Here is a 19292-nt window from a genome sequence, read left to right as displayed (position 1 = left end):
AATATTTACTAGGAGGTTTTATATACTGATTAACATTTGCCAGATCCCAAGACATTAAAAACAATCCATTTTAGTTAGTTAGGAAGCTGAGCAATATTCTAGAAGTCATTTATCTTATAAGGTATATAAAAACTTTCCAAGAATGTTCATGTGAGGCTGACATGAAAGCTGAAAGGAGAGTTAATTTCATTTTCCTTCAGATGTGCATTCATATGTGTGTATGAATGGCACTTAGCTCATTGTTGCATTTATAAGGTCCTAGATTCACCCAGCATCTCCAGTTAAAGGATCTTAAGTAGCAGAGCTGAAAAAGACCTTAATACTCAGAGTCAGAGTAGACTAGCTAAGTAGAAAATATCATGCTAGAAGGACCAGTGGACTGGCTCAGTATAAATAAAAGGTTATCAATAATTAGCATGAAAGCAAAGACTGAGTTATATTTCTGAAACAAGATGAACATTCATTAGCAGCACAATTCAGAGCTATGTGGAAGCAAGTTTGCTGCTGTTCTTTATAGCCCTCAGTTCAAGACAGATCAAGAATACCCAGATTAATTGGACCAGTGATGTAAGTATGACGCCTTTTACCAGTGGAGTTAAAACAGATGCTATGCAACTCACATCACATAGATTGTCACATAGATAAAGAAAAACTTCAATGTGGTGGTAGTGGTAAGAAGGAGGAGCAATGTACATCTTTTTCCGCATACTTAGAATACAAATAAGGCTTAACTTAGAAAGTTAATTTTGTGGTTGTAAATGAGAGGGTTGGTAGCCTTGGAGACAACACTTTTCTTGGTTTACTGAACTGCCAGTGGCACTGGAGGTATGAATCCACATTGGTTACCATTGTGTCTTGTGAAACCAGTTCTATGGTTATGTGAATCAATGTGTGTGGCCAATTAATCTTTGTTCCTTCTGTTAAGACTACCAACAAGACTGCCCATTAGTGCCAACTGTGATGAGGTGAAGGGTTGTGAACTGGGTACTCAGCTGTCAGGAACTAGATCTTGATTATGCATGAGCTCATTCTGCATAGGGTTGCCAAACAGGCAGGGTGTGATAATGAGCCATATGTATGGAATGGTTTGAGTGGCTTTTATACCAGTCTGTGATTGCATTGGATACTGTGAATAGTTACATACTTTAAAATGTCATAATAGGCCGGTTTCTGGCAGGTAGGCATGGGTACAGAACAGTCCAGTATAACCTGACTTCTTGATTTTTAAAAAGGGCAGACAGATTTGGGGAAGGACAACTAGTGTTACAGGTGGTAGACCTGAGCCTAATACAGGGAACAGCAAAATAGTCTGGACCTTGGGATACCTTTGGGAAACACAAAAAGCCACAGGAGCTCTTATTTTGATTTCACTTCCATCCCAAATGCCCAATAGGTAGTAGATCAACAAAGGTTTTAAAGTATGATCCAGTGTTGCAGATTTCCTGCAGTGAATCCACAGTCCTCTATTTTGTAGTCTTAAGACATATTTTCTTCACTGGAATCCAGTTTGATGGGTGTTCCCCAGATCATCTAAACATACAAGTGTATTTAGAAGGAAAGTGTAAAGGAAATAGCTTCTACCTTTTAGTCTAATCATAAGTTTAAAAGCATCATTTTAATATATTTTGAAATACAGACCATCTGTTCCTTTAAAATGACTGGATCTTCTATGGAAAAGAAACTTTGGCTGATATGGGAAGTACAAGATGTCAAGAAGTACAACATTAAAAAATTTAACATTTAAAAGTTAACATTAAAAAATTAATTTTTTAATCACAGACTCTCAAAACAAAGCAAAACATCTCAAAACAAAGCAATAACCACAGGCAAATCCAGCAACAGTTGAAATGTGTGCTTTATTTTTGAAGTGTTTCCTTTAAATGGGCAGTTGCTCCCATACTTTGGCTTAACAGGGATATTCTGTTCTATGAACCAGCCTGTGCTTTATGATGTTATGCTGACCTCCTAAATTCTGACTTTTTTGTTAGGTTATCAAAGCCATTGAAGAAGGCTATCGGCTGCCACCCCCAATGGACTGCCCCATCGCTCTCCATCAGCTGATGCTGGACTGCTGGCAGAAGGAACGCAGCGACAGGCCTAAATTTGGACAGATTGTCAACATGCTAGACAAACTCATCCGCAACCCCAACAGCTTGAAGAGAACAGGCTCGGAGAACTCCAGGTCAGCTGTGCTTTCTTAATGGTGATGGATGAGGAAATAGATCGATGGTGACAGGCAGCTGTAACTCACCCAAACTTGAGTGCTGAAAACTGAAAATTGCTCTATAGTCTTGGCCAGATTGTTCCAGCAGCTTTTTCTTTTTTGTACCTCCTGGAAAAATTGTTGCTGAAGACCTCTTTCCTTTGGGGTTGAACTGGCAAGCCATTGAGAATAAGAGCCTTGCGGAATTATGAACAAAATTTCTCAATAAGCAAAGTGAATGTTATTTATTGTAGTCATTTTAATAACATTTACAGGCAGTTCTGCAAGGTTGAAGAGATTTTTCAAAAATCAAGAATGGAAGGGAAAAATAATTGTATATTTTTTAAACATATGTATTCTTTTCCTATAATTACACTTATATAGCCATTTTTAAGGTCATATTGGAATCCTGTGTTGCTTTCATGCAAACAATTAAGCCCATTTTTAGAAATCAAGAAAAAATTGAAAGCGGGGGCATGGGGGAGGAGGTTATATACCTCAACATTAAATAGGTGTTTTGCAAAGAACTTACTGCCTGCTCACCAGCAAGAACAGGGTTCAGTTCAAATTATTTGCTTAACACAATACTAGGAATGTAAAAGTTTATTTGATGAGATATCACCGTGGGTATAACAGTAACTTAAAAATCAATCAACAGCACCTCCAATGTATTATTAATTCCCCCTTTGAAGAAATCAATGTGAACTAAAACTGTAATATAACAAAATGTAAAAGGCAAAGATAATACTTTTTCCTGATCCTTTGCAACATCAGAGGCCCCTTCCACACGGGTCGGGGGAGCAGCAAGGCACCAGTTTACATGACACTGGTTCATCCCTGAGGCCCTTCACACACTTGTGTGTGGGCGACCCTGGATCGCCTCTGCAGAGAGGCACGCCACTTTTAAAAAACTTACCTCCTCTTCCCTGTGTACCTCTGCAGAGATGAGGGGACATGCCCCATGGCCCTGGCAACGCCCTGCGGTTCGGAGGGTAGGAGGTGTGTCCCCTCATCCCCACAGAGCTATGCAGGGAAGAAGAAGTAAGTGGGGGGGGGGAAATCGGTGGCCCGAAAAATGGCACCTTCCATCCGGCGCCGTTTGCTCAGCACCAGGTGGATGTCGCTATTTTTAAAAAGACTTGCTCATTTAGTGAGTCACAAAAACGCCATTGTGGGGGAGTTAGGCTGTTGCGGCTATGCATTAGCAGCGTTAGTTGTGCGAAGTCCTCCCCCAAAACAGCATTTTTACCAGCCGCACACCACTGTATACGACCCATTTGAAGTGGGCCAGAGTCTTGAGTTTTTCACATGTAAATAAGTATGCCCCTCTGTCACCATTGCTAATCATTTACATTACCAATGATTGGTCATTAGTCCCCTGAGGTCACTATTACACTATTTAAGATTTTAGTAAGTACTTTAAACCAAATTCAGTTTCTAAAAAATAACAAATTAAATGCAGAAATGACTCTATTACAACCTTTCCTCCCTAACTTAGTTTAAAAATTGAAGACTAATGTATGAAAATCCTCTATCCCTCTTTAAATATCTCCCCCACAAATTTATGCAATTAAAACTGACATCTAATGTTTCTCTATTAACATTCATATCTAATGTTTTAATCTATTTTATCAGCTTTTATCAAACATTTCAACAATTCAACAGCTAGATATTATTAAGAAAAATCCTTATTGTCCTTCTTGAAAAATTCTTCAGCACTTGTAGCAGTGATTCTCTGTTGCGGACCTTTGTACGTAAAAATAGGGCCCTCTCATTTAATCCAAGTAAATCTTATCTATTTCTTCCTTACAGCATCAGCTAGAAAAGCATAGTCTTTTCTCTTTTGTAAGACTTTCAACGGTATTTCTTTCATCACAATGACATTTGTCCTCCAGCTTGAGTGATGATTTCTGATGAGTCACTAGGATTTGATCAGAAGTTTCTTTTGCAAAGAAGATGACAGTATCTCTGAAAAATCCCCATGATTTTTGAGATAACAGTATGCAACTATCTCTTGCTCTTCCATCTTCAGAAAATTGGCCAGTGCTGAGACAATTTTATTTCTGAGGTTTTCTTTTGAAGAATCTTGTTCTTCTAGTCTCCATCTGAGCCTTAAGACCCTCTCTCTGTTTTGATATTGGACAATATCAATCCTCATGATCTGATCATGAGATTTAAGTTCCATTTGTACAGAGTTAGTACTTTTTTTCAAAACTTTGAAATCCTCCTTTGTTATTTTCAAGTCTTTTTCTAACTGTACAATTTTTTTTAGATTAGACTTTATTTCTTTAAATTCCTTCAAAATTTCAGTCATTGTTGCTGCTATATTTCCCAATTCTTAGTTTGGAATATTTCTGATAGTTCTCATGTTTCCAGATAGTGCTGTTATCTCCAATGAAGCCAAGCCTTTTCTGGTTGAGGCCATTATATCACTAATATCTCTAATGACTACTAGGTGGCACTATGCAACAGTCACCCACAATCTTCAGTAAACTAATTCCAGAACCAGTCTTGCCTCTCTCTCTTACGGAATGATGCTTTCAAATTAGTATTTCTTTTCCGGTTTTACTATGGCAATCTGCCAGCTCAAGAAACTGTTAGATCAGTTTTATTACATGGCCACAGAGCAGCACTTACTCTCCAGTGTCTTCAATTCAAAAAATCTCCCTTTGGCTAATCTCTTTTATGTTTGGGTGGATGGACAGACAGACAGACACGCACACACATGTGTATAAAACCTTTCAAGTTTTCCCCATCTTCCATATCTTTTAGAGAGTTTTTCTGATTCTTTCTGGTATTGTCCGCAACAGGTTTTAGGCATCACTTTTAATTATCTTTTTTCTTCTTCTTCAGTCCATCAATGAGAGGTATGCATGGCCTAATTGTATTCCTTGCAAAAGAAGGGAGGGGAGGGCAGCCCCAGCGGGGAATGATGGTGACACCATGAGGTCTGATTTCTCCATCCCTGTTGGTCTCCATGGTTTGAGTTTCCACTTGATTCTAGCCAGGCGAGATTGTCTCAAGAGCATGTACAACTTTCTTCTGCCCTCTCATTGCTCCTGAGAGGCATGAGGCTCTCTTTAGAACTGCAAGAATGAATTTCAGATTTCAGAGTGAGTCTGAGACCAACCATCCTACACCATTGTTCAAACCAGAAGCCATAACTGCCTTTTTTGTGAGCATGGAAGACAAAAGATGGCTTATGTGTGCCCTCTGTGTAGTACAGACTGTATAGTAAATGGCCTTTTAAAAAGATCCTTCTTACCCTTTGATGTATGCTAAATATAGCAGCTATAGAAAAAGGAGTGGAGTGGCTGTGAGGAAGTAGAAGTAACATTCATTCAGGATGAGAACAATCCTGGACAATAGATGTCTGTAATACTCCCAATCTTTGATGCAATATATTACAAATAAATGAAGAAGGTAGTGTTTTTTTCTTTATTTATTGATGGATTTTAGTATGGTAGCCTATGAAACCAATGCTAATGTGCAAAAAGAATAAAATTAGCAAGTCAGTGTCGGTATATTCACTGATGGTGTTATTTTAAAAAAATCTTGCAGATGTCTGAAAGGGAAATTAAAGCATGCATTCCACAAAACAAAGATCAAAGTCACTATTCTGTGCCAGTCCTGGCACATACATCGGTCAGAAATTGATTAAAGAGTGGATTAATTCCCTGCTGTCCCCGCTTTGTATGCAACCACTTAGCTTGCTTGCAAATCCAGCTAGTAATGTTTTTGTCCGAAGTTTTTCCTAGGATCTGAGGTTCTAAACTGAGAACATTTAGAGATCCATCCATAATTGTTACTCCATGTTAATATTTGAGCTCCTAAGGTAGCCAAAAGCTACATTAAGCCAGAACTACCTTGTTCAAAAACGCTCTGAATATAAAACAGATTTCATGGTTTGTGACACATACTTTGGTGGAACACTCTTCTATCAGAGGTGCGGGCCCTGCGGGATCTCGGTGAATTCCGCAGGGCCTGTAAAACAGTTTTGTTCCACCGGCCCTTTGGTGAGGCCGGCCGCAAATTCCCCCTCCAGGATGCCCCTGTGTTGCGTGCTACTCCATCATTGGCACACCCAATATAACATCTAATTAGCACTACTGTCCCCTCCCGGCCTTGGGATCGGGCACCACACAATACTGTTGCTGCTGTGTTTTTATGGTTTTATAGATTCTGTAAATTGTTTTTAATTTAACTTAGGCCGTTTCTGCACGGCCCCCCAGGCGCCTCCACGCCGGCAAGAATTCTGCCGGCGTGGAGGCGGAGGCCGTTCGCATGCAAGCATGCAGACGGCCTCTGGAGAGGGCGGCAGACGGCTCCGCATGGAGCCGCCTCATCCCCCTTCCCCGTTCGACTCACCTTGTCCCCGTCATCGGCCTGCTGGCCGTCGAAGCCCCGCCCACGCTGCCCTCCGACCTCCAGGGGTCGGAGGACAATGGCGTAGACTTTCATGCGCTGGCTTCAACTGACCTCCAGGGTGGGGACAAAATGAGTTCAACAACCAGCTGCCATGAATCGAGCTGAAAGAGAGCTGGCCCTGTATGTTCCGGTGGTGCTGTTCACACTGCGCCGCCCGGGAACCACGCTGTTGAGGGAAAACAACCCTTTAAAGGGTTGTTTTTCAGGGCGGCTTGACGCCGCCCCGGGGGAGGGGGAGCGACGCCAGGTTGGCGCTGCTGCTTAGCAACGCTTGGCGCCAGCCTGTCTTGAATGGCTCCTACTGAGATAAGGCGTTTTTACCGTTCCCAGGGCACCATAAAAAGGCCGTGCGGAAACGGCCTTAGCTTATTTATTGTGTATAATGTTGTTCTTGGCCTGCTGTGTGTAATGTTGTTGTGTAATGTTGTTGCTGGCCTGCTGTACACTGCCCAGAGCCCTTCGGGGCTGGGCGGTTTAAAATCTAATATATAAATAAAAATAAATAAATAGTTTGGAACAAAAAATGGAAGTGAGATTGGATAGCATCTCCTAGAAAGTCTTTACGTACCTGTTATCCTGAGTAGAAAACCACCATTTTTGAGATCCTTTTCGTCTTGATCTCACATCCCAAAAGGCAGACAAGCAACACCAAATATGGATTAATTTAACAAGTTAAAGTTTAATGTATGCCAATCTATATATCAATAAACATTTATTTTAATGTGGGTTACCACTAACGGGCAGCTCAACTAGCTGCCAGAATTTCTGGGCACCATTACCTGGCTCCATACTTAGCCAGCATTACTTCTTGGCTTTGTTTATCCTGCTAGCACAGATTGTGCCAAGAACAGCCAAGCGTCATCTCCTTTCCCCATGTCTTAAAGCAGCTAAGGGTTTAGCTGATACTGCTTAGAATTAAAGGATTCCGCTTCACCTGGGTACAGTGATTGGCTGTCTTGGGAAAACTCCATCTTCAGATGCCTCGAGCTACTCATCTATGTGCTGATAACCCACCCTGTTCTTTTCAGCTGGTTTGGAACTAACCAGTCCAAGACCAGGGCTATTTATTGTAATTCATCACTGCCAATAATGCAGAGCAGATGAAAATAATTCTCCAGTCTGAAAGAGACCCTCAAAATTCCTGCTCAGCTCCAAAAGACGATCAGCTAATCCTGCAATATTCTAGTTAAGGTGGGTGGGTGAGAGAAAGCCTGCGAACTGGGGCTGGTACCAATAGCTTTTCTTGATTTAGTGTGCTACTTAACACCTCAGCTACCCAACACCTCAGGCCCAGTCCTGTGCCTTTGGAGTCTTTATCCAGTTTCCCTCTGAGGCATAGACAACCACACCTCACTTTTTCTTCGTTTGAATGGTGTAGCTTTATTACTGGAACATTAAGTATTTGTGATAACTGCCATTGCTTGTGGGTAGCTTCGACATTACTGTTGGTCGTTAGTGACATGTTAAGTTCTCTAGGCAAATGCACCTTTAAGGACAGCTAAGTAGTTGTGCAAAATGTTTACTTTTTAATTGAGTTCTTAAGGTTTAAATCAATTCAAGGTAGGTTTTAGAAGCAAAAAAATAAATCTCTAACTCTCACTATAGCGATTTCAAGTAACTGTTGAGTACAAATGATGTTGCAGCTCAAACTAGTTAGGTTTTTGCGTGCTTTTTTGACTTCTTATTTTTGAGGCAAACCTCCTTCTCAACTCTTCCTCTCTTTTTTATTTCCCCCCCATCCCCCGCCCCGCCCCACCCCATCAGGCCTAATACTGCTTTGCTAGATCCAAGTTCTCCTGAATTCTCAGCCGTAGTTTCTGTTGGTGATTGGCTCCAGGCTATTAAGATGGAGCGATACAAGGATAACTTCACAGCTGCCAGCTACACTACCCTAGAGGCTGTGGTCCATATGAACCAGGAGTAAGTACTCAGCGGTATAACAAAAAAACTGGTAAATCTGGATTTAATCGGCTTTTTTTGCTTTGTGCTTCATATCATTACATTCATTACAGCATTGGAATGCCTTCAGTTTTGAACGTCGATAACTTGCCATCTACAGTGCCTTCAGACATTTAATTAATGTTTATGTACATCCACCTTGCTTAGCATTCTTTTTATTTTTTGTGCTTTTGTAAATGTATTTGCTGGATTTGCATCTAACATCAAGGTCTGACCCTTTGACACGTTTTTGCTTCATACAGTGACCTGGCGAGAATTGGAATTACTGCCATTGCACACCAGAATAAGATTCTGAGCAGCGTTCAGGCAATGAGGACCCAAATGCAACAAATGCACGGCAGAATGGTTCCTGTTTGAGCCAGTACCGAACAAACTCAAACTCTTGAAATTAGTTTACCTCATTCATGCACTTTAATTGAAGAACTGCACTTTTTTTACTTCTTCTCCTCGCCGTTTGAAATAATAATAATAATTAAAAGAAAGATTTGCAGCATTGATTGAGAAATAAAAATGGCTGAAAGCGTTGCGGGGAGGGACCTGCAGAAATGAAATTGATCATTTGAAAACAGGCCTGGAACAAACTGTTTCTTGGAATATACTTCTGTGGATCGACATTATATAATATACATGTATCTATATAACATCACATACAAGTTCTGATGCTGTGTTTGCTGCCAGATGCTGTGTGTGAACAAAGGAAAGTACTATTGTTCCCGCAACAGCCATTGGGATTACAATCATTGTGTTTGGTTTGTGGAATAAACCATAGTTGTTCACCTTTTACTGGAATGAAGAATCTTCTGTACCAGAAAATGTTGGCATATTCTGGGCATCGATGGTACTTTGCAGAAACTTCAAGGCAGACACCCTTTGGCTATTCAGTGCCTGTCACACAAAGATGTACCCACCTGTAAGCTGAGACAGAGAGCAACCTTTGTGAATTACTGGATTTGGGGAGGTTGTGGTATTGGCTCTTGTGATGCCACATGGAGGATTATCTCTGTCTTCATTTTTGAAAACACCAGCCAGCCATTCTTGACTATGGATCTTCCAAACATGCATCTTTTGCCCTTGTGAGGGGCATTTGTTTACGAGCCTCTGAAAAGGTCAGTGGAAACACAGCTTCCCATGTGTCTTTGTTTTCCTGTCAATAATAAAGCAGACTGTACTTACGATGTGTAATGTAAAATAATAATGCTTTTCTTTTGAATTTAATAAGCATTTGTACCCAATTCAGGTTTGGTTTCTCTGCATAAGGGGGTCTCATTGAAGTCTCCATGTATAATTCTAGGGATGTACTGTCTAACATACAGTACAGTAAGTTCAGACTATGTAATCTGCGCATTATCTTTTGAGGGAAATCTAAATCACATGGCTTGGACCTGTGTACATTGGATTCTACACACATTAGCCTTTAGACATAGATAGTATCCCACAAGTGAGTGTTGGATTAAACAAGGGGGTAGGAGACAGGACCAGTTTCAGCTACACAGAGAAAATAAATATCTGTACATTGGAGATAACTGTCAACCTGTATTAACCAGTTAGTATGAACTCTCTCTCTCTCCCTCCCTCTCTCTCTCTCTCTCTCTGTATGTGTATGTGTGTGTCTGTGTCTGTAGGCTACCATTATGCAGCAACTTAGGACAACACATTGGGTTTTTAAGGCAAGATGTATTCAGATGTGGTTTGGCATTGGCTGCTTCTTTGTATTCCTGGGTGGTCTCCCATCCAAATACTGACCTGGGCTGACCCTGTTTAACCTCTGAGATCTGATGAGATCAGGCTAGCCTGGGCATTCCAGTCTGGCCCCACAATATGTATAGCCTCTTATATTTTATGAAGTCTCTCAATGCTTCCATCAGCCTAACAGGAGCTGTTGTGCTATGTTTTGTGCTATGTTTACAGATAATTAACATAATAAATACATTGGTAGGTGATGGCAGTATTGTATATAATCAGTCCAATTTTTTTTACCTCAGCTGTGCACAGCTAACCACCAATTCATTGTTTTCTTGCCAATTACAGAATATGTAGATGAACTCCATCATGCTAATGTAAGGGTCTGTTACTCCAGTCATCAACAAGACTCAGGAAGTTTTCAAGAGCTTTATTGGAACTGTGTCATCCCAGGCTCAGTTAGCTAGAACTGGGGGTTTGGCTCTTTGACCCCTGGTATATACCTTACAGTTTAGTTCAACCCATGAATTCCCCCCACCCTCGCATTCCCATAATATCAGCATGTGAAAGGATAGTGGGAAGAGCGGCATTGTTTGGGACAGACAGTTTATTCGTTCAGGAAGGCAGATAAGGATGAACGGCTAAGCTCTATTGAACTAGTTACTTTGCAAGCAGGGGGAGGCCTCCATAGCCTTGAGTGATGATAATGGATGGGCCATCTGCAGCTGGGGTGCGGATGTGTAAACTGTCAGGCCTAGAATGGCGCAGGCTTGACAGCTTCCACTAGTGCTGAGATAATCCGGGCTCTAATTTCAATTCTGAACCATCCATTCTGAGCTCATAAAGCAAGATGTGGTAGATGAATCATAATATTATTTTTCATTTTTCTCAATACCAAGACAAGTTGAGATAGTGCTGTGTGCTCCAGCATCTTTTCCAAGATACCCACCATTGTTTATTGGACTTTTTCTCTCTCCACTATTCACAGGCATTATGGTTAACTGTAGCCATTTTGAACTATAGTCTGTCGCAGAAAAATGTTAATAGGGTTGTATATACCTCCACCACAGAATTCAACACGCCGGACCTTCTTTGCTGTAGAATGCTCCACCTGGATCCTAGTGCCTACCTAACCCTGCTTCCCCACCCACATCTGTTTGAAATTGAAAATACAATGAATTGCAAATGCTCTTGTGTCAAAGTACCATGTTGAAGAATACACAAAATAATGGTTTGGATAAAGGCAGCACATAAAATGATAGTTCTCATATTCACTCGGGACTATTTTCTAATGCGGAAGCATACAATTTTTTCAACTGCTGCACCTCAACTGACTGTACTAACATCTTTTTTCTGAATATAATATATTTCTCCCCAAAAAATGTTTAAAGGTAATATTACATTTACACCTGTGCCCTTTTAGCTCTGCCCCAGCAATCAAAAATAGTGTGCTTCCCAATCCTATGGATGTTTACTCAGAAGTATCAATGGGGCTTACTCCCAAGTAAATATTTAAGGGATTGCAGCCTCAGAGGCCAGTTTTGTAAGCAGAGGGGCATAAAGCAAATTAGGCCCACTGATGATTTTGTGCATAGAATATGTCTGAGAGAATATTTATTAGAAACTGCTGCTTTATTTTTTATTTCAAGTTGGAATCTCCACCTCTTAGGTCTTTAGCTTTGCGACTATCACCCCCCTCTCTCATTTCTGTCTACTCCTGACAGCAGCTCTGGTGAAAAGAAAGAAAAAAAGAAAGTGACACTTGAGTTGGATTTTATAAGAAAGCACTGCATGTGTTTGGAAGCCTGGAGCACTAAATGAATTGAACAAGTCAAACTTGCCATATTCCCACTGTCACTCTCATCATTTTTGTCACTTTTAACAACAACTTACAGATTTTTAACCACAAGCCTCTCCTCTGAACTTGATTCTGAAAGCCAGTAGTTGAGAACATGGGATGCTAAATTTAGACCCTGTCAAAACCATGACAGCTTAGTAAAACCTTTTTGCAGAATTACCCATAAAAGCTTTTCTGTTTGGAAGAATATGGGTGTTTTTTTTTAAGGTTACTTAAACAGTCACATTTTAACACCAATTTGCTGGAAAATGTTAGGCTTTGATAGTCACTGAAAACATTGACATTATTACTTTGCCAGCAAACCCCTTTGTTTCTTAAATACCAAAAAAACCTGGGGTGTTTCTGCCAGCTTTCAAGGTCCTGCAGGAAATTATGTTATTCTTTAACAAAGGTACCCTTTCGAATTATGGTTGTGCTCGCTGAAATAGGACACAGTTGCCCCGCATATGCTGGTAGTTACCCAGAGGTATCCAAGTCTTTGTACCCTTTGTACCCCTACTTCAGAAGACCAATCTATGTTCAGCATCACTAATTGGACATACTCATCTCTGTCCAGTGGCCCAAGAGCACAACAGCACTTTCATATCTGCCCTGTTACTTTCCCAGAGTGCTTAGGGTGTGAGCTGTGCTCAGAGGAAGATCACCCCCTATGCATGTTGAAAGTTCAATCAATAGCTTCTCCAGATAAGCAACCTAAAGTGGCAAATATGGGAAAGATCTCTTTCTCTCTACAGCCATGGGGAACTTCTGCCAGTCAGAAGTTGTGAAGTAGACAAACCAATGTTCAGTTGCTGAGGCTGCTCTGACAGTTGGTCTAACAAAAGACAAGAGCTATGAGCACAGCAACAATGTTAACTCCGTGCTCATGGATTTCTGTATCAGAGAAGAGCTGTGCATGTACCCTGGACCCCTGGAAAATCAACACAGGAGCTCTGACTTCCAAAGGAAGAATCATGTCCTTAGCCTGTGTTTTTCTTTTTAATTAAATAATTAATACAGTTGCTAATTGTGTGAGCATATGAAGTTTCCTATCCCTAAAATCAACATTGTCTAACTTGAATTAACCCTCAAACAAAATAATGTAGAGATTAGTGTCATAGCCAGACTGGAGCTCTTGGATGGTGAAACTAAAATGTGTATTGATTCACTGCACTGGATTTTCAAAATAATTGGATTTCTTATATGTGGACCTTGAGTGGCCAATGTGAAGAAACTGCATTTGCTTGATGATTTTTCTTTCTTTTTCCTCCAACAGGGAAAACAGATCCTGCTTCTTCAGATGCAACACTTCTTGGTGTCCATGTTAATCTTGGAGAATAACAAACCAGAGACAATGCTTTCCAAAATTCCATTGCCCCAATTTTCTGAGCACTGACTGTAGACAAGACAAACTGAGAATAAGCTTCCTGAAGAGCATATCTCCAGTTTTCCTCATCTTTTGGAAATCTTTTATCAGCAACAAGAACAAAAGATTATATGGTCCTCGCACATTTTTTTTTCAAATACCACTTGAGGAATACATTATGTACTATATCAAAGCTCTGTAGACTTTTCTTTCCTCACTTGGCTTCTTTTTAAAAAATGGACATCTTTTTCTGCATGCCACCGTTGCACTTGTATGAGTGCAAGTGGTGTCATGATCATGGACACTTGGGTTAGGTGCTGTAGCCCAGAACTCACATTTATAAAAGCATATGACGGTCAAGTGATTCTTTACAGAAAGTGTGCCATTGTGGTAATATTTTTAATAGAATGGAAAAATAACTTATTATCTCTTCCAGGATGCGTGAGAGTATGTTTGGCCTTGGTGTGCATGTATGTTTGTGTGCTCATGCACATGTGCGTGCTTGTGTATTGTCTGTTGCGCAGGATCACCTGTGAACATGCTGATAGCATCTCAAGATAGCTCAACAGGTTGTCACTGAACTGTTGAGTTACCAGGCCAGTAGGTGAACTATGCAACAGACAAAAAAACACACACACTCCTGAATGTTACAATTCTGTATCTATTCATGTATTATATACCTGCCACACTAACCTTAACATATAGTTCTTCAGCCTACAGCCTAGAGCAGGGGCACTTTCACTTTAGTTGTGGAGTGATCCATAATGAGTTCCATAATGGTGATAAAGAATTCCATCAATAACCATTAGTCTCATCGAGGCCTGTTCATTACTGAAGCAGAAGTACCTTGAGGGAAAGTAGGTAGAGATGACGTCTCCATCCATCAGCAAGTTGTTTTGAACCAAACCATTAAATAGCTTTCTCCCCACCTTCTGAAAGAAACAGGCTTTGAAATACTATTTGAATGCAAACAGAAATATGCAATCCTTATCCATTCACAGAAGTCAGTTTGTCAGTGTGTCACCTACGAGGACTTTGGGTCTCATCAGTGACTGTTCAGAAAGCTATTTTATTTTGTTCCCCAGTTAAACAGTATGAGAGGCTTTGAAAGTCAGAAAGAGGTGTGCAACAATGATCCGTGTTCCTAGCGTAGGTAAATAACTACACAAGACTGCACTAAAAAAATTATAGTGGTAATGACCTGATCCTACCTAGGAAAGTTGACAGCATCCAGAGAGTTCACTTCTAATTTTCTTTATATTGTTCTCGGAGGCAAGCTGTATCTTGGAATCTGGGGAATGGACTGCCATTCTACATTTTGAGCTCTGCTGCTGATGGGCTTGACCCGCTTTCTGGTTTCAGAGGAATCTTCTCTGCTGAGAGACCAAACAGCACAGCACAACGGGCTGAAACAAGACAGTCAAACCAACATGCCTTAGGGGAAAAGAATCAAGCAAAAGAATGTGAATACTTTGCATTAAAATGTTCAGCACTGAATGAGGCCCTAAAATAGTCTTTCAGAATTGCATATGGCTTTTGCTTCTCCACCCCCTTTCCCATTTTTAAGATTATCTTCATTGATCTGATGAACATGATGTTTAAGATCAGTATTCCCAGGCTGGTGGAGTTGTGCTGATGGTGGGACACAGATGTGTCTTAGAACCAGAGGGAACTGCCTGCACGCTGGACTCAGCATGCTCAGATTGTAGGGTAACGAGCTTGGATTGTTAAAAAGGCATCTGAGAACATCAAATGAATACAGGAGTCATTTCAGTTTCATTCTGGCTACAGAAGACACATCAACAGGACTCTCTAACTCAGCAAACCTCTGTACATTAGGAAATGGTTTGCTCACAACCCCACCGGTTGATGTTTGTCCAGGTTTCTTGCTGTATTAACTTTGTGATGGATCTATGTATTAAATATATATATAATGTATAAAAAAGCTGGTTCTTACCAGTAGATGGGACTTCAAAGCAGTATTTTTCTTTTACGTGACATTTTCATAACCAGAAAAAAAGCATCCTGAATACTAATTAGACAGATTTAAAAAGAAGAGAGTGCATTTATTTTTTTGTATCACTACAAGTATGTTGGAATATGCAAGGACTCTGGTTAAAAAAAATATTAGAATGTATGAGGCATATGATAATTTAGACCATACTGGGAAAAAAATCTTAACAGCGCATTGTTTGGTTCACAGATTTTAATGATCTCTTGATTAGAAATATAGATTTTTCTATTTTGTTTTAATTTGTAATTTTCCCCTCTCCATCAGTCTTAGGTACACATAACTTATGTCATTTATTTATGGTCTTTTATACCTAGTTTGTAAAATTGTAAAATAGCAAACTAAATGCAAATGTTTGCATTTGAAAATAATAAAGTAGTTGCTGTACAAATCTCAAATGCAGTGCCTGTGATTTAATATTCCCAGCATATTTTGGTGCTTTCATGTCAATGCTAAACGAAACAGCCCCTGAATAGCAGCTTTCAATCCTTCTAAAGGTAGCCATGATGCTGGTCCAGGTCATATGAATAGTAGATAATGTAATGAAACTCATTCTGGACTGGACCACTTCATATTGTGGGTAGAGTAGATTCACGGATTAATCCACTTCCATGATGAAAATTATGTGGCCATGGTTTATTAGTTACCTTGTACATAAATATGCAAGCAGAATACCTACTATTTCAAATTATATAGATTACAGCCATGCCGAGGTGCCAAACACGAGTGTACTGAGAGTTACACTCATACAAAAAAGGCAGCTGCTATTGCTTATAACCCACAATTCAAATAGGTGCTGCTTTACAGTACGTAGAACTGATCAGTATGATGGAAAGCAATTTCTGCTATTGATTTATCTGGACCGCAGTGCCTAAAATAATGGCTCAATGAGAATGCAGAAGAGGCAAAAAAAAAGTTGAAGCAACACAAGGAAGTTAAGGTGGGAGAGATGAAAAGCAGCAAACAAATAAGAAATGAATTTCATCACATGTAACTGAACAAGAGTATAGTGATCACCACAGGAACAACAAACAAAAATGGCAGTTTCCATTTTCTATAAAATTGCACTCACAATTCAGAGAAGCATCTGTGAGTTGAAATCCCCTGTACCTCAGACACAGGTCAAAAATGTCTCCCAATGTAATGTAAGGAAATGTACAGCAATTAAATGACCTGCTCTAATATGGCTACAAGATTGTAAAGTCAAAGGTTACAACAATGTGCCAGAATCTACACAATGAATACACCCACTTCTAACGCTCATTGGCATAGATTATTCTCACATACAAATGCACAACAAAATCAGAAAAAAGTGTTAATTTTATCATAGACTGATAGTGAAAATTAAAACATGTTAAGGCTAATTAACTTTCATGAAAGACCTTGAATATAACTCATGTCAAGATTCCTGTACTGTCTGCATTGATTGTTCCCATGTGTTCCGGTAGCAGGACAATCCTTGGGTTCCTGATGTATTTCAGTGTGCTCTAGGAAGCAATCCTGGATGTGAATAGCATGTGGAATATGTTGGGAATTGTTCCATGCCTCAGTGTTATTGCTAACTGCTGAAGTTAAAGTAGCTTAAAAGGAGGCCTCATCAATGCTTCCACAAATGCGGGAGGTCACTGTAAGGAACTGCTTCACTTGCAATTGTTCATGTCTGTGAGGAGGTCAGACTCATATTCTGGAAAATGTAGCAAGAGTTCAGAAAGGTGGGTGGGGTTTCTAGGTTCACAAACCATTCAGTGGCAATTAAGCCATGAAACTAAACCACCAGCCTAGCAACAATATACGTGCTCTAGGGAGAGAATAAGATGAACTGAATCTCTGCACTTCGGTTGCTGAATCTTCCCCAATCACTTGTTTCAAATCTAAGTAGCTGAGTCAACAATTGAAAAATCCAAGCTAAGTGTATTAGTTCAGCACAGCAACGAAGTGCAGTGGTCCTTAACAATATATTTTGAGGACCATGAAGACACACCCATTGCTTTGCCATGTGTCATGCCAAGTCTAAGCATGTTTTGGACAGTGTTCATGTTGTATGATCTAGAAACAATAAGGAATAATATCTTCTGTTGTCCTTCCTTGTGGAATAGGGTTAGCTCCTTACAAAGTTTGCATGGATAGTGTCAGGGCAACTGAGGCATTCATTCTTATCCCTTGCAGCTATAAGGCTATTATTTGTTTACTAGTAGTAAAGCCATTTTATACTCAAATAATGGGGGGAGGGGGGGAAATGTCCCAGTAAACCACAGCTTGGTTCTTGGGACGGAGGAAAGCTAGGTGGGGGAATGGGAGGGACTGGTGAGGCCAAGAGGGGAAAAGGAGGCTTGTGCTGGGGGGGGGGTGGCAGGGCAGTGGGCAGGATAGGGAGAGGACGTCTGGGGACTGGCAGTGGGCCAATTGTTTCTCAGGACTCAGTTCCATGCACAGCTGAGTTCTGTGCAGTGATTGGCTAGGAATGTACCATCATGACATTTGGCAATTATATCCTTAGATGTTATTTAAAACCTTCAGTTTATTCTCCTCATCACATATTACAACTCTTTGTTTGTTAGCCATAACAAATTACGTAATAAATCTACAGTTTATTTTAAACCTTTTAATGCTGTCTTTCCACCCTATCAAAGACCACAAGGCAGTGAACATTTAAAAAACATTAACAATTCAAGGAATTAAAATATTAACATTATAAAATAATTCATTTGAAACAATGCTAGAAGGAGGGCCAGTAACGAGGACACCTATCTCATCAAAGGAGTGGCTTTTAGCTTCACTGAGTTGATTTATTTAGGATTTCCCCCCCTGTTTTCTGGGAGTTTTTCTGGGAGTCTGAACTTCCACATAAAGTCAGAAGTACTACAGTCTTTATCAACACAGGACTCTATCACTTCATTCTGCTGCTCCAACTCTAGATTTTTGAAGGGATGGAAGTTGGGACAGAAATCAAGAGTTAGGGCCCCGATGCTTTTGCAAAACTCTGGTTGTAGGCCAAAGCCACTCTCACAGAGAATACTTTCCCCAGGCTCTGAACCTATCAAGAGCAGGCTTACTAAGGGTGGAGAATAACATCTATAAAGAGAGACTGAAGGCACTGTCCAAAGAAATGGCAAATGAATTTGTTGTGGCATTAGAAGGCAAGCCAAGGTCTAAGGCTGCATCAGCAGTAATCCACCATCTCTTCCCACATCTGCACTGCCTATTTTATGCTGGAGATCAAGCTGTTTCAATTGATTTATTTTGGTAGTATAAACATATTACAGTAGTACAATTGTAACTGAGATCCAAGAGCCTATGCCCCGGTTATACTTCAATCATACAGCACCGCTTTCACTGTATGTAGTGTTGAGGTCTGTGCAGCACAGGGCGAAGCAGGGGGTGGAGGAAGCATGCCTTATCTTGAGATCTTAAACCATTCTACTCATGTCAGAGAAGCTAAATGAATTTTGACAATTACAAAAAATGCCTGGTATACTCTAAATCAACAATGTGATTGAGTTCCAGATACATTTGGGGCCTCAGCCTCAGTTATTTTACCCTTTCCCATTTAAGGAAGTACCCTTGGGCCATTTACTGATTCTCGATTGAATGGGTAATAGACCTCTGACATATCTTATTTCTGGCTGCAGCCCTGAACATAATTCTTTGTTTACAGCAGCCGCCAAGAGATTTCTATGAATATGTAAATGTTTCCTTTTAAAAAAAAAAAGGAAACCTAAAGCATTCCATTCCAATCATCCCCTGTAAGGCATAAATAGGAAAGTAACTGCCCAAAGACACAATGGTAACATGCTTGGATACCAGTATG

The 19292-nt window shown here is 40.3% G+C and overlaps 1 protein-coding gene across 2 annotated transcripts in view; it reads left to right on the top strand.

Moving 5' to 3' along the window:
* Positions 1-15882, top strand: part of EPHA4 (EPH receptor A4) — a 178646-nt gene extending 162764 nt beyond the window's left edge. For both annotated transcript variants that reach the window (XM_048504923.1, XM_048504924.1), the window contains 4 exons: positions 1989-2182; positions 8396-8551; positions 8833-9696; positions 13384-15882. In XM_048504923.1, coding sequence (XP_048360880.1) covers positions 1989-2182; positions 8396-8551; positions 8833-8947 — 465 coding nt within the window. In that variant the 3' untranslated portion in view covers positions 8948-9696; positions 13384-15882. The remainder of the gene's footprint in view (positions 1-1988; positions 2183-8395; positions 8552-8832; positions 9697-13383) is intronic.
* Positions 15883-19292: the final 3410 nt, after the last annotated feature.

Source organism: Sphaerodactylus townsendi, linkage group LG08 (genome assembly GCF_021028975.2).
Source record: "Sphaerodactylus townsendi isolate TG3544 linkage group LG08, MPM_Stown_v2.3, whole genome shotgun sequence".
Classification (NCBI taxonomy): Eukaryota; Metazoa; Chordata; class Lepidosauria; order Squamata; family Sphaerodactylidae; genus Sphaerodactylus; species Sphaerodactylus townsendi.
Note: the sequence above shows the minus strand (reverse complement) of the source record. Positions and strands in the feature narration are given on the sequence as shown.